General features: G+C 41.4%; 1 protein-coding gene across 1 annotated transcript in view; it reads right to left on the reverse strand.

Moving 5' to 3' along the window:
* Positions 1-15,940, reverse strand: part of LOC119781689 (ras-related protein Rab-37-like) — a 22,611-nt gene extending 6,671 nt beyond the window's left edge. Inside the window, exons 1-8 of the mRNA XM_038282239.1 lie at positions 15,385-15,940; positions 12,086-12,196; positions 9,116-9,157; positions 3,329-3,395; positions 3,140-3,192; positions 2,714-2,779; positions 288-344; positions 121-197 (exon numbers count right to left, since the gene is read on the reverse strand). Coding sequence (XP_038138167.1) covers positions 121-197; positions 288-344; positions 2,714-2,779; positions 3,140-3,192; positions 3,329-3,395; positions 9,116-9,157; positions 12,086-12,196; positions 15,385-15,495 — 584 coding nt within the window. The 5' untranslated portion in view covers positions 15,496-15,940. The remainder of the gene's footprint in view (positions 1-120; positions 198-287; positions 345-2,713; positions 2,780-3,139; positions 3,193-3,328; positions 3,396-9,115; positions 9,158-12,085; positions 12,197-15,384) is intronic.
* Positions 15,941-16,155: the final 215 nt, after the last annotated feature.

Consider the following 16,155-nt stretch of genomic DNA (forward strand, 5'->3'; position numbering starts at 1 on the left):
GTAAGAAAATCTGGAGAGAACCTGGAGTGATGCGCTCCTCGTCATGACTAATACTTTAAAAATTAGATATTTAATCCGTGCATATGGTGAAACAAAGATCAAAGTGGTCTGAAGACTTACTTTGCTACTGCGAGAAAAGCCAGCTCCACATTGACTCCCGTCTTTGCACTGGTCTCCATGAACGGCACTCCATATTGCTAAAACGGAAAAAAAAAAGAAGTGCTGAATATGTGTTTTTATTTTTTATTTGGATGGATAGTTCAAAGACATGTTTTAAGGTATCTTACCTTGGCCAGCCTCTCTCCATCCTCTGTCTTCACCACCCGTTCTGCAGCCATGTCTGACTGTGAGAGAGAAAACAAACAAGTCAGGGGGTCACAAATTCACCATAAAATTAGTCACAGTGATGCACCATCCTGTCAGCCTCCTAATCTGGCTGCCGGGCTGCCTGAGCCGAGGCTCCGTCAGAACTGATGAGGTGTCAGCAGCTCCACCTCCAGCCCAGACTGACGCCGCCAGTACTGCTGCCTTCACAGCAAAAGATCTGAGCTGCTGCTACGTGACACCCGTGACCCTTTGATGCGTCCTCTCTGAACCACCAGAGGGAGCTTTTTGGATAAATAAGCAGTGACTGCTGGATGGAAAGAGGGGAAGAATTTTCTTTCTCTTGAAAGCACCTTCAGCTCTGCTCAGAAATTGGCTCAGAGCTTTAAAGCAAAAGGAGAGAAGCTGAGGGGGCATGTTATGAAATAGGTTTGTACTTTTTTTGTCACACTTTAATGTGTGATATCAGACAAAGACAACCTGACTGAAACAAAATGCAATTTTCAAGTAGTCGTTCCACCCTTAGTGGCAAACCATCCAGTATCTATCATCACTAGACATAGTTTTTACATCCATGTGAAGACATTTTAGCCAATTCAGCAAATATTTGAGAGTGTTGGAGCATGAGCAGCCTATTTATGGCCACACATATTGAGGTCCAGACTTTGACTAGGCCATTTCAAAACATCCTCTTAAGCTAGATGGAAAGTTTGATATGGGTTTCCTCTCCTGCAACATCTCATTGCTCTCTTGAGCAATGCACTTAAGCCCAGGTTCCCCAAAGGTCTGTATATCTGTGCTTAATGTTTGCATTAAAGGCACTTTAAGTGGTGTGGGAGGAGTAGGAAAAACATTTGATAGGTACTGGACCTACCATTTACCCTTTATGTTTCCTCAGCCATTCATAGCTGGACTTGCTGGTGTGCTTTGGACCATTGTCCTGCCACATAACCCTTGCAGTCTTAAGCTTAACCTTGACAGCAACGGTCCCAGAATATCACAACATAACAGTCTAGTTCTAAAATTTTAGTGTTACACTTGGCATTACAGGGTTCACAACATAGGGGGAGCTCTCCAATGGATGCAATTTTTGACCAGTCTCCTTCTTAAAACCACACTGCGGAATCTGTGACTTAAAGAATTTATGCATATAGGTTATTTTAAATGATTCCTCATGCCAATATACAGTGCATGAAGATATCAATGCTAAGAGCGGGCCCTTCATTGGCCAGGTCATGTGACCTGGAAGAACATATGGCTTTATGGCAACATTCTCTTATATAGTCATGGAGCTAAGGCTTTTGTTCTACTATTTTTCCGCCTGCTCGACTACTGGTCATGGCTGAGGCAATAAAAAAGTTTAATGAGAAAACGTGAAAGGGACTGTGTGTGAGGAAAAACAAGAGTGGATCCTAAAAAAGAGTTTGTTCGTTGGCACGAGCTGAAAGAGGAAGCCGGATATAAAACCAACTCTCTTTTCTCAACTTTATTATTAGACAGGTAAGTTAACACTTTGCTCCTAGTATACAGTCATTTATCTTTGTTATTATTTTCAATGTTTAGTGGAAGCAAAATACGGACAGAGAAACCTCGAAGGCTTCAAAGAAAAGCTACTAGTGGTGCTAGAGGCGAAAATTACAGGTCTAGCGCCCCTAGTGGCCAAAAGTTACACGGTGGGCCTTTACTGTTGAAAATGGCCTCTAATCTTAACCCGGCAAGTAAAGCCTGCTGAGCATTCATGTTGTATATTACCTCCTGGATGAGCCGTTGATGTACTCTAGGAGTAATCTTATGTCTTTGCTCCATCTGTGGATAATTATTCTAACTGTTGGCTGCAGTATGAACACCTTGGAAAAAGTGTTCATCATCCATTCTAGACTAATAAGTCTATTATTACTTATTACTAATAAGTATATTTTTCTAATCTCTTCTTGGATTTCTTTAGTTAAGGGTGCTGCATGATGCTTTTTGGGATCTTTAAGCCTACCTCATGCTGTCAGACAGGTTCTGTTTAAGTATATCCTTGATTCGGCAGGTCGGATAGGTAGGTTAAGCTTTTGTCTTTTAATGAGTGAGACTATAATTCAAAATTTTGAATTTTTTAGATCTGCAACATATAAATTGGGTAAGAGAAGAAAAATAAGCAGAAATCATTAAAGGCAGCGATATATTAGTGTTACATTTTTCCATGTAACTGTTGAAATCAGCTAACCACAGTTATGCATGCGTGTCACAGGGGAAGAATAATCTGCCTTTTAAAGCGTTCACATGCCTGCCTGAATGTGATAAGAGTGTGTTAAAACTGTGCTAAGGAAACCAATATCCTTCCATCGTTTATAAAACACACACAGGGAAAAAAAAAAGAAAAAAGAAATGAAGCTTTGCTCACCTTGTTGCCGAGCAACATGATGACCACATCCTTCTGGGCATAGTCTTTTATTTCAGTCAGCCAAGCCTTTAAAAGTACAGAAAGAAGAGGAGATGTTACCAAAACAAACGGCCCCACTTGAAGAATGCACTTTCTCCTTCTTTTATCGTGTTCTTCTCCAGAGCTGTGTTGTATTGTGAGCACGCTCTTATCAATCATGCCGACACTGAGTCATTCTTATCCTTGAGCGCTTTTATTGCTTTTCATTACTGAAGCTGGGGAGCGTGTAGCCAGGCAGACGACAGCATCACGCCATTTCTAAATAGGTCTGAGAGGGAAAGTTACTGGCCCAGCTAGTGCTTTGCATGTGAAGAGACAGAGGGAAACATTCAGAAAAAAACCAACAGATAGGGTGAGGAGGAGAGCTGGAGGAAAAGGGAATCTTACCCTGATGTTGTCAAACGATGGCTTGCTGGTGATATCATAAAGTAGAAGCAACGCTGTAAAATACGAAGAGAACAGCAGCTTTGACTGTCAGCATCTTCATTCATGCATGAGCTGAGCATGTTGACTTATTAGCTACGCACACACATACTCACGCACAGTACGAAGTGAAATATAAACAGCAAAGGTTACCCTGGGCATCTCTGTAGTAGGCGTGCGTTACACTGCGGAATCTCTCCTGACCAGCTGTGTCCCAGATCTGCACAACAAGCAGCACAATTACACGCCATCCGACACGGGAAGACCTCCCAGCTAATCCCAACCAGACCATGGATGGTATGGAAGAGCAAAGAAAGCACAGATCATGGGCTGAGCATTTTTCTAATCATACTACCAAATATGCTATAACCTATGCTTTTATGTGGAGTAAAAAAAATCATTAGATAGGGATTTTTCTCCAGTGCAGGAGTTCAGAGTAGGAGTTTTTATACGTTTTGTCTTGTGGGTATGTGATAGCCTCACATACCCACACTTAAGAAAGACATCCCACAGCATGATGCTGCCACCACCATCTGTCACCATTGCGATGGAGCACTAACTGCATTTTACAGTGTTTTTGTCTCCACATTGCTCTCCGGTACAGTTTGTGTTAAATGACACACAGGCCTCCATACGTTAAAATTTGAAACATATTTGCTGCAGTTAGAGCTGCAAGAGTTTTTTTTATTCCAAATTAACTTTGTCTCATTTAGGTTAGAGATACGTTCTATGTTAGTCTTCATGTTTGTGACACATTCTCAGTTATATTTAGACCTTGACTTGCACTAGGACATTCTAACACATGATTATACTTTGATCTTAGATCTTTTTCTGTCTCTGACAGGTTTTCTTCCAGAATTGCCCCCTTCTTTTCATCAAATAATTCCAATGTAGGTCTGATCATTTTCACATTATGCTTCTTCAAGAATAATGTATTGTACGTGCAGTATTGGACTCGGAGCCTATCTAAATTGATTTCATTTCATTCATAAGCCATTATCTAATTTGCATACTTGGCATATTATGAATTAGCATATAGTCCAGAATAGTTGTGCTCAAATGGATGCCTTAGAATTAGCAATTACATAGGAAGTTTTATCTACTTGCTGGTATTTATTCCTTCAATATTTCCTCTTTTTTATTTCCCAAACTAAATGAGTACAGTGAGTCACATATTTATGAGTTCAAGGAAAACATCGTAACCCTAAATAAACTAATTATAAGTTGAATGGGAGCTTTACTTTAGGAAAACATAAGCAAGGACAAATATGTTTGCCTCACTGGTAAATATATATATATAGCATATATATAGCATATATATATATATATATTATATATATATTATATATATATATTATATATATAGCAACTGGAGTATTCTAGAAGATGTAAATGCAGCACTACATACTATCCCTACTAAAGACATAACTGAAACCAATGAGCTGACCTACGCCACAGCTACAGTGATCCTAGAGATGCTTGGCTATAAGATAAACACCACAGGCCACAAAGCAGAGCCCCCATGGAGAAGAAGGCTGGAAGCCAAGATCAAGGCAACACGAAGAGAGGTTAGTCAGCTCTCAGACCTGCAGAAAGGTGTAGGGAAGAGGTTACCTAAGTACAACAAGCTGTTGATTCCTGAGGCTCTGGAAACTGCCAAACAAAGACTCGCTGCCCTGGCCACCCACCTAAAGAGATACAAGGGAGAAGCAGAAGCCAGGAGAATAAACCAGGTGTTCTCCACCAACCCATCCAAAGTGTACTCACAGTGGCAGGGTAATTCAAGATCAGATCCACCCAGGGTTGAGACTGAACAGTACTGGAGAAACATATGGGAGAAGGAGGCATCCCACAACACCAATGCTCAGTGGCTAGAAGATCTAAGAACAGATCACAGCAATCTCCCAGAACAAGAACCAGTAACCATTACAACGGCAGATGTCCAAGAAAGAGCGGCAGGTATGAAGAGCTGGACAGCACCAGGCCCTGACATGATCCACACCTACTGGCTGAAAAAACTAACTGCACTTCATGCACGCCTCGCAGCACAGATGAACCAACTGCTGATGGATGGGACCCACCCAGAATGGTTAACCCAAGGACGGACAATCCTGATCATGAAGGATCCGCAGAAGGGAACAACCCCATCCAACTACCGGCCAATAACTTGCCTATGTACAACATGGAAGCTCCTGTCAGGCATCATAGCGGCTAAGATGAATAGGCACATGGCTCAATACATGCACCCTGCCCAGAAGGGAATAGGAAGCAACACCAGAGGAGCCAAGCACCAGCTACTAGTGGATAGAGCAGTCACTTGAGACTGTAAGACCAGGCAGACAAATCTGTGCACTGCCTGGATTGACTATAAGAAAGCCTATGACTCAATGCCACATACATGGATACTGGAATGCCTGGAAATGTACAAGATCAACAGGACTCTAATAGCCTTCATCAAGAACTCAATGAAGCTGTGGAAAACAAGTCTGGAAGCCAATGCAAAGCCAATAGCACAAGTCACCATCAAGTGCGGCATATACCAGGGTGATGCACTATCCCCGCTGCTGTTCTGCATAGGCCTGAACCCCCTCAGCCAGATCATCACAAAGACTGGCTACGGATACCAATTCCGAAGCGGAACAATCATCAGTCACCTCCTCTACATGGATGACATCAAGCTGTATGCCAGGAGTGAGCGAGACGTCGACTCACTGATCCACGCTACCAGGATCTACAGCAACGACATTGGGATGTCATTCGGACTGGACAAGTGTGGTCGCATGGTCTCAAAGAGAGGGAAGATGATCAGAACCGAGGGGGTTGAACTACCAGAAGGCCACATAACAGATGTTCAGGACAGCTACAAATACCTTGGGGTGCCACAGGCTAACGGAAACCACGAGGAGATGGCAAGAAAGACTGCCACAGCTAAATACCTACAAAGAGTAAGGCAGGTCCTGAAAAGTCAGCTGAATGGGAAAAACAAGATCCAAGCCATCAACACATATGCCCTACCAGTCATCAGATACCCCGCTGGTATAATAAACTGGCCAAAGGAGGAGATAGAGGCTACTGAAATCAAGACGAGAAAGCTCCTCACAATGCATGGAGGGTTCCACCCCAAATCCAGCACTCTGAGACTGTACACCAAGCGTAGCGAGGGAGGCCGAGGGCTAGTGAGTGTCAAGACCACTGTCCAGGATGAAACAACTAAGATCCAGGAGTACATCAGAAAGATGGCCCCCAAAGACAAATGGCTTGGTGAGTACCTCAGGCAGGAGAAAACCGAAAGTGAGGACAAGAAAGAGAAAGGAGAACCATCATGGAGGGACAAGCCGCTGCACGGCGTATACCACAGACAAATAGAAGAAGTGGCTGATATCAAAAAATCCTACCAGTGGCTGGAAAAGGCTGGACTGAAGGACAGCACAGAGGCACTAATCATGGCAGCACAAGAACAGGCACTCAGTACAAGATCAATAGAGGCCAGGGTCTACCACACCAGGCAGGATCCCCGATGCAGACTGTGCAAAGATGCCTCTGAAACAATACAGCACATAACAGCGGGGTGTAAAATGCAGGCAGGAAGTGCATACATGGAACGCCACAACCAGGTAGCTGTCATAGTGTACAGGAACATCTGCCATGAGTATGGGCTGGAAGTCCCAAGGTCAAAATGGAAGACACCTCCTAAGGTAGTTGAGAATGACCGAGCTAAGATCCTATGGGACTTCAAGATCCAGACTGACAAACAGGTGATGGCTAACCAACCAGACATCGTGTTGATCGACAAACAGCAGAAGAAGGCAGTAGTGATAGATGTGGCAATCCCAAGCGACAGCAACATCAAGAAGAAAGAACACGAGAAGCTTGAGAAATACCAAGGACTGAAGGAGGAGCTAGAAAAGATGTGGAAAGTAAGAGCAGCAGTGGTGCCAGTGGTAATTGGAGCACTGGGAGCTGTGACCCCCAAACTGGGAGAGTGGCTACAGCAGATTCCAGGTAAAACATCAGAGGTCTCTGTCCAGAAGAGCGCAGTCCTAGGAACAGCTAAGATACTGCACAGAACCCTCAAACTCCCAGGCCTCTGGTAGAGGACCCGAGCTTGAGGATGACACATACCACCCCACGAGGGGTGAGAAAACAGTTTTGTATGTATATATATATATATATATATATATATATATATATATATATATATATATATATATATATATATATATATATATATATATATTCTCTCTGGAATCATAGGAAAATAAAATGCTGTAGTAAAACTGACTGCAATCTGACAGAAATCTGACAGAAATCCTGTGAAACCCATGAGATAAATGTGGATCTCTGTCTCACCAGCAGGATGTCAGACATGTAACATCACAGACTGTCTGGAAACTCTAAATGTTTGGATGGTAATTGTACATCTGACTGAAAGTAGTTTGAATTATTCATAAACCACTAAACCTGCATCAATGGCTTGATAAAGAGTTATAACATTATCGTTACAGCAAATTATTTATTAAATGTGACACTGAAATTTAAATGAAAACACTAATCAAAGTAAACATCAAAACTTGTTTCCATTATAACTTTTAAAAGATTTCCCCTCTTACTGACTGGCAGGAAGGTAAAGATATAAATAACACATCTTAAAATAAATTCAACTTCTATAACATTAATATAAGCTCAGGCTAATTAATTCAGGAAAAAAAAAAAAAATTTAATGCTAAATTATGTTTTTTATTTACAGAGGGGAACAAGTGACATGTCAATAAATTAATATGTTCAACAAAATCAGCAACGCTACAATTACCAATACTTCTAACAAATTCCTATGAAATTAATGCACCGAAAGGATGGATGGATGGATGGATGGATGGATGGATGGATGGATGGATGGATGGATGGATGGATGGATGGATAGATGGAAGGACAGACGGATGCATGGATGGACAGAAGGATGCATGGATGGTCCATCGGATGCACGGATGGATAGATGGATGGACAGGTGGATGGACGGACGGATGCACGGATGGATAGATGGATGGACAGGTGGATGGACGGATGGATGCATGGAAGGACGGACGGATGCATGGAAGGACAGACGGATGCATGGATGGATAGATGGATGGACAGGTGGATGGACGGACGGATGCATGGAAGGACGGACGGATGCATGGATGGATGGATGGACAGACGGTTTAATGGATAGACAGACAGACGGCAAATGGACAGATGGTTGGGTGGATGCATGGACGGACGTACGGATAGATGGATGGATAGATGATGAATGGATAAACTTAACATTGTGTATAATGGAGAAATCCATGACTTCCTGTTTCCTTCTGGTCTAAATATCAAGGAGCAACTCTTTAAAACAAGAAACACAAGAGAAGATTTCATTCAAACGAAGCTGCTAATTTATCTATCAGGAAGCTCCCCCTATATCAGTCAGAGCTCTAGTTGAAAACCTTTGAGTAACCATAATAGATGGAATGAGGATGAGGCTTTCAGACAAATCTTTATCGGCATCATTTCCTGCATGCTACATTCTGTTACAGTAGACATTTAAGTCTCACTTCCTTTTCTGTGAGGGCTACTGTCAGCGTCTATTTATTAGGACAGTAATATATCATGTGAAAAGCATGTGCAAGAGAGGCTGAGGTTTTACTGAAGCCAGTGAAGGAAGTCTAATTTTGTCGCCTCCTCCTCAGTGTTGAAGGAACAGGTCATGATGAAAGGAGAGTACAAGCCTTGGGTGGATTTGATTAAAACTGGCAGTAAGGCAGCTATGTTTAAAGTTCACACTGATCTATTTATCTGACTTCTACATAACCTACTTGATGAGCTAAGGTGAGCGTTCAGGTTAGGTCACAAATTTATCAGCAAGATGAGTTGATATGAGCTAAAAAAGGTGCAAACAAAAGATAACAACTCTCTCACCTGGAGCTTGACTTTCAGGTTGTCCACATCCACCACTTTATTCTGTGAAAACAGGAGGGACTGTGAGTGAGAGACAATCTGGCATATGTTTGAAAAATGACACGGAAGCGGCTGACAAACATTACGTTGGAATAAAAAAAGCACAGCAACTCAGCGTGTGGCAGAAAGAACGAGGCAGCTAAAAGTAGCTTTGAAAGCTGGCGAAAAAAGTAATTTGCAACTCCCACACAATAACGAGGTCCCGGGATTAGACTTAATTAAAGGAGAGTGAGAAAGACGGCTGGCAGCATAACAACGAACTCCCCCGTTAATTTCCTGCAGCCCTGTAGGGGTGCCCTTTGATTTCCTGTAGCCCAAAAACCAGGCTGGAAAAGTTGGAGGCCCCTCTAGGTGTTACGGATGGCTGCTTCCAAAAGCATGGAAGCATTTTTCCAACCATAGTGGTGTTTTTTTTCTGTGTGCTTTACAGTACCAGGCAAAAGTATACACACCTACTTTGATTTTGAGGGTTTTGTCATTAAAACCCAGAAATTGGTTTTACGTTGCATTAAAACAAAACAACGTTCCTTCTTCAAAGCCAAAAAGACCTAATCTCTGATCAGGCTTTGCTGTCATACCGCTTTAACATTTGAATGTTGGACCAAAAGTGTTCCCTGTGAGGTCATCAAACCTTAGAGCACTGATTCCCCAACTGCGGGTACTCGTACCAGGGGTCCATGAGTACATTACAAGGGGTACATGAAAATATTTTATTTCTTAGGTAGTAAAATATATTATGGCTGGGATCTGTCTTTTTATGTGAGGACCCAATTGTAAACTAAGAGTTCACCGTGACACACATTCAAACCAAGCAGAGGAACAGACTGAATCTAGACAACAGTGAGGGATCAGCTGTTTTTCACACTGACCTTTTGGAGCTCATCAGAGCAGCTCAGGTGTCTCGATTAAAAAAGTAAACTAATTAAGTAAGTCTGACTATAATTTTTGTTCTGTATTTTGTTCCCAAATCATGATTTTATTTTGTATTAATTTCAATTCCCTGCAAACTCCCAGGCAACATATTTATGTTATATATATATATATATATATATTGGAAAAAATAAAATAAAATGCCCAAGAATAAAATTCTCAATATTAAGTAAAACAGTTTTTGTTTTATAATCAGTTATTGTACGTTCCACTTTTGGACAATCATCAATACTTTTGACTGAGGGGGGGAGTCCTGGTAAGACAAAATGCTCAATGGAAACACAAGTCAAAACAGGTTGGGAAACACTGCCTTAGAATATTTTTGTTGTAATCTAACTCTTTCTACCTGACCTGTCTGCCAAGTTTCCTGGTCTGTATAATTTTGTTTATTCTCTACAAGAGCTGTGTCAATATTAGGATTAAATAAAAGACAATTACTTATCAAAAAACTTCTCATGTAGCAGATAAAAACGATAAAAAAAAAATTTACGCCATTTTGTTGAAAATGGTCTTGTGTCTATGCATCCTTTCCCTTCATCTTAATCATTAGATTTTAATTTGTATCACTCTAATACTGCGTGCAAAGTGTTTTTCTAGGGCTTTTAAATGAACCACAGCTTCATTTTTGAAATTCTGCGCTTTCTTTCAGTCATGACCTGCTGCTACAGGCATAAACCAGGTCACAGCTAAGTTTGCGATTGAAAAAACAAACCCACAATAGAAAAAACCCCAAACAAAAACGCTTAGAAAAAGGAAGTTGGGCAAGAACAAAAGCACTTCCTGAAGCACCGTATCAGTGACAAGTCATAACTAAGAGCCCTTGCCTTTTCCTTTGAATGCGCAAGAGGCCAAAAGAAAAAAAAAAATCTACCCGCACAACAAGAAAAAACAGGAACAAACTACCTCAACAACAATATCGACGACAGTCAGAGCCGCCACCTGCTAAAGCCTCTGCCTTGGCGGAGGGAACATGGCTCAACCCTTGCATTAGTTGCCATGGGTTTCCATTTTTTTCTCCCCCCAATTATGACGCGAGAGCAGCCTGCATGCTGAGTAACTGCTACAAGGAACCATGCCCAAAATAGATCAGCATGTAAAAGCTGCCACAGCCTGCCTTGCCTGCCTAACCGTGCAGAGGAGATCCTCAACATATTGACTGAACTGTTTATCTCAAAATGCTTTGTTACTAGGCAGCTTTAGACCCCTACTTGTGAACACCATCAATTAATAAGGGTTTATAAATCAATGTAAACCAGCGTCACCTCCCCCTTTTAAAGGCTTTTTAGCAGAAACTTCTTACGCTATAAGTGAAAGTGACATTTTAAGGCTTTTACAAAAATATTTCAGATATGAATAGTGTTTCATTCTTTCCATTGAGACTAAAAATCACTTTGGCTAATGCACCACTCTACCCGCTCAGTGGGTGAGCCCCTATACTTGACTTGCCATTAGTGCAAGTGTTCTTTCTGACAGGAGGAGAAGTAGAGTTTGAGGCCTTGACACCTATTGTTCCCTCTTGCACAGACGAAGATGATACACAGTAGTGATTTGCTTGAAATCCTTCATCGGCTCCTGTTTGAATGTGTGTGTCTGCATGTGTCTTTGTGCAACAGATGCATGTGACGGGGTAGGAGCCGGAACGACAGCAGGGGGACTCCTTCAGGCCCGAGCTGAGCCACGGCCAAATCTTTCCAGGAGACTGAGACGTGGGCAGGCATCTGCCAAGACATTTATGAAGCCGTCCAAAGCTCCTAGCAGCACAAGTGGTCTGTGAACTTGACTGCTTGGCGACAGGATTTGTACATTTGGTGCCATCGTGGCAGAGTGATGAAGCGTTCAGCGTGGAAACAGGCGCTAATTGGGCCGATGGCACTCCTGCCACTTGTTGTTTTTGGACATGTGATTGAAAAAAAAAACATTTTACCTGACAAGAGGAACAAGTAAAAGCACAGAACTGGTTCATACAAATCAGCGGTAACTTTTCTGAAGCATCTTTCTCACCCTAAAGTCTATTCCGACGGTGGCAATAAAGTTGCCTCCCAGAAATGCCCCGTCTTTAAAGCGCACCAAGATGCACGTCTTCCCCACAGCAGAATCTCCGAGCAGCATCACCTAGAGAAACCCGGCCATCAAAGAACAAGGGTGACAGGTTATATCTGGTTAGTGGAATGAACCGTATAGCAACAAAGAATGGCGAGCAGAAATAATTTTCTAAACTAGGGGGAAAAAAATAAAACACAGATTAAACAACTGGGATAAAACTGTTTGATATTTGGCTTAGTTGTCAGTATCAAGGTACACTGATGCTTTAAGCAGAGATGCACTAATTGATCTTCCAGAGGATGAAAACTTCCTTAACTACTGAAAAATCTGATTCTAAAATTTCAATTAATTGAAGATAAAAACACAAACTATTGGTGGTGCCAGTCAGACATATCAATACCTTTTAATGAGCGGCTCAAACACTGAAAAATCGTTTTTTTTCTTAAGAATTAAATGCATCAAAGCGATGAAACGTCACCTTCTTCTATCTGAAAACCGTCAGCCAATATCACATACTTTGAAAAAAGAATCTGTTGTTCCTTCTAATTGATTCAAACCTGCAGCTTCTTTCATATCTTCTAATCCAAGAAGCATAAAATAATCAGAAGAAAACCAATAATAGGTTTTGGCAAGAAGAAGCCGAATCCACTGATTAAAGCCTTTAGAAAATACAAACAAACAAAACTAATAAAGCAGTTTAAAGACCATAAATAGTAGGGGGTCTTAGTTATTATTTGTTTTGTAAAAAACATGATTCTCGGTAGCTGACATGTTTTCCAAGCAAATCTGCAAGATTACCTCTGACTGACTGATGCATCTCCAAATACCAGTACTTTTAATTATGGGTGAAGTAGATCTCAGAACGGGAAAATGAAAGCTTTTTTTCTTTTATTTATTTAAGTTCTTAAAAAGAAACACAAACCCCAATTCTCAAAGTGTGTTTTAGGCTGAAGAGACCTTTAAAGAAAACTGAAAATCCACATTAAACAGTAAAAACCTGAACAGTGATTAAACATTTCGCAGTTTCTAAGCTCTATAAGAAGAAATTTCAGAGGCCACAATGGAGGATTAAAGATTTCAGACTGCATGATTTCTCACTGTAAAGTCTCGTCAAGAACAAATGGCATATCATCATTACCAGAGTTGGACTGTGTTTTTGAATATTTTTAGAGTGCTAAACTGCATATCGGGGAACCAGTCACACCTTGATCGACCACAAAGATCTAATAAAGCAAACTGTGAAAAACACCTACAGACATGGTGTTAAGGGGAAACGCTCATATCAGTCTAACATTGCAACCAATCAGAAGCTAATAGCTGCATGTCCATTTATCAGCCAGCTCTAACTGACAATTTAATTTCAGATTGAACTGAATTTAATATAATGGGCCTTTAACTACTAACAGCTCAGCTAATGTTGTCGTCCATGTCCAAACATCTACGCATTAAACATCTGATATTAATGTTTTTTTTTTTTACATAGCTTATCAGTCATTATCAGCCTTAAAATACTGAAATGTTTTGTGATGTTAACGGTTTTACTAACTGCCTACATTATTTCTAAAATATTAATCAAATGTTATGATTAGTTGTCACTGCTTGAGAAGCCTTTTCATGGAATACTTTTTTACTATTAATTTAGTCCTTTTGGGGTTCTCTATATATATTTTTTCACTTTTACTTGAGTAAAAATATGCTGAAGAAGAGCTACACTATTTTTTTGGCTGCTCTAGAAAACCTCTGCTGGTCCTTTAAGCAGTTGAGGTGATTATACCTCATAAAGGTCGGGGCATAGAGAAAGGTAAGTAACTTCCAAAGCAAATCTCCATATGAGGCCATAGGGTAAGGGAATAAGCTGAAAAATTAGCAGGAAATGGATCTGCTTCCAGGTTATGTAAAGACATAAACCTGTTGTTTCGGTCTTCTGCAGTCTCTTGGATTCTAAGATTATCTTATATTTAAAGCCAGTCGTAATCTCAAGGCTGGTTTATGCTCAAAAACCAGGTCGTCTGCGTGTGTCGCAGTTAACACAGATATGCCCCCGCCCCTTCCACAGACACTCAGCTGCACCTCTCCAAAATTGTAGGTGACCGCAGACAGGAGGCCTCTGATTGGTCAATGAGGTGCGTAAGAACGCAGGGACCCTTTTCCACCTGGATCCACGCTCTTTTTCGCCCTCATGTCCCTCCATTGTCGCACAAACTTGCGTCACGCAGCAAGAGCGCTTCAAAATTCGGCATAAATTAAAAATATCATCAAAAATATCAGCATCATACCTGCGACAAGATCACTGCGACAGTGGTGTGGGAATATAACCAGCCCTTCAGTTCCTACCAAAGAAAAGCATCCCATAGCATAACGCTGCCACCACCATGCTTCACCAGGTTGATGGTGTAAACAGGGTGATATTAGCTGGAATATGGACATATTTTCCATCATCAGTTGTGCATTTTTGAAGCTCACCCAAAGTTAATACACCAACCCATGGTAAAAAATAATTAAATAAATAAATAATTTTCAAAAATGCAGCCATGTTAGAGTTTAATCTTTTCAGATCGTTTCTGCCTTGGACTGAAACTATTTTTTGTTTTGTTTAGTTTTTTCAAAACAACAGAACAAAGGTGCCATGTTTTACACAAATAGCATCAGAAAGTATTTTTTAAGCATATATAAGTGTTTAAATTTACATTTCAATAAAACATTTTGCATCATTACTGTAGGTGCTCTAACCAAGTGTATTATTTTAGCAGCATTAGGAATAAAGTTGCTTTTTGTATCAGTTAGAACCTTACTCTGACTTATTTCCACATATTTTCTTGGAAAACTGTCAGCTTTGTAATAAATCATTTGAGAAGATGATTGCAGGCAACTCTGCAGCTTGTTGCAAAATAAAAAATAAATCCAAGAATAACAGGTACAGCGGGATAAAGCTATTGTGCACGCATTTCCTTTGCATTTCACCAAAAATATTAGTCAGATGAACAGCAAGCAGTTGTTCAAAGGGATCACTTGACTTGTCTGCTTGAGTCTCCAAGCAAATATTCAGAAGAGAAGCAACAAGTACACCCTTGGTAAATATTTGAATCAGTAAAATCTCTCCACCATCTGCTGGTAACAAAGATAATAACACAAAGCAGACCAATCAGATAGTCAACATTCTCCAGATGCATGTTTAATGCAGCGTCTACACCCAGTTATTCTAGTAAAAATGCATGAGGAAAAAAAATATATAACCAAAGATACACGGAAATACACACCTTGAAAGCAATATCATAGTACTCGTTAATAGAGGCGCATCTCTCCAACACATATTTTGACGTGCCGTTTTTAGCCTGCTTGTCCGTCAACGACGCCTTTCGCGTGGACATGGCACAGCCAAAGAGAGCCGCAGCTTTGATGCCTCCAAGATGCGTCCGAGGAAGAGAGAAAAAGGCGCACGGCGTCAGATTGATCAGTCCCGGGCTGCGCCGACCTCCAGCCCCTCTGATCGCATAGTATTAGACAGTAACAGACACTTCCAGGAGGGGTGGCTAAGAAGGAGGAAGAAAGAGGAAAGATTTGCAGCTAAACAGTGAAAAAAACAAAACAAAACAAAAAGAAAAAAAAGGCGCGCGGTGGAGAAACTTGGCGGCGGTGGCGCGTCCGCATCAGTCAGTGGAGAAGCAATGACAGGCAGGCGGAAACATTGCTGCGCTTTGGCGAAGCGGAGCGGAGCGGCGCATCCTGGCGTGGGCAGGTAATTAGAGCTGGCCACAGATGCGGTGGGCGCGCTTATTGCGGCGCGTCTTTTCTAGGAGAGGGAGGGAGGGGCTCAGATTCCTGGCTGACTCATCTGCTACAGGTGGAGGGGTCACTGGGAGCAGGAAGAGGAGCTGAGAGGTCAACACCTGTAGAGGTGGGGGTCATATCTGACCCAAATGATACACAATGGGTACCAGAGTGATCTGCTCCTCCTCTTCAGTCTCATCATATTTACACCACCGATTAATAACCGGTTATTCCACCTCTGCACTTCATAACATGTATCT

The sequence above is a fragment of the Cyprinodon tularosa genome, unplaced genomic scaffold (assembly GCF_016077235.1).
Source record: "Cyprinodon tularosa strain WSP-4 unplaced genomic scaffold, ASM1607723v1 ctg181, whole genome shotgun sequence".
NCBI classification, from domain to species: Eukaryota; Metazoa; Chordata; class Actinopteri; order Cyprinodontiformes; family Cyprinodontidae; genus Cyprinodon; species Cyprinodon tularosa.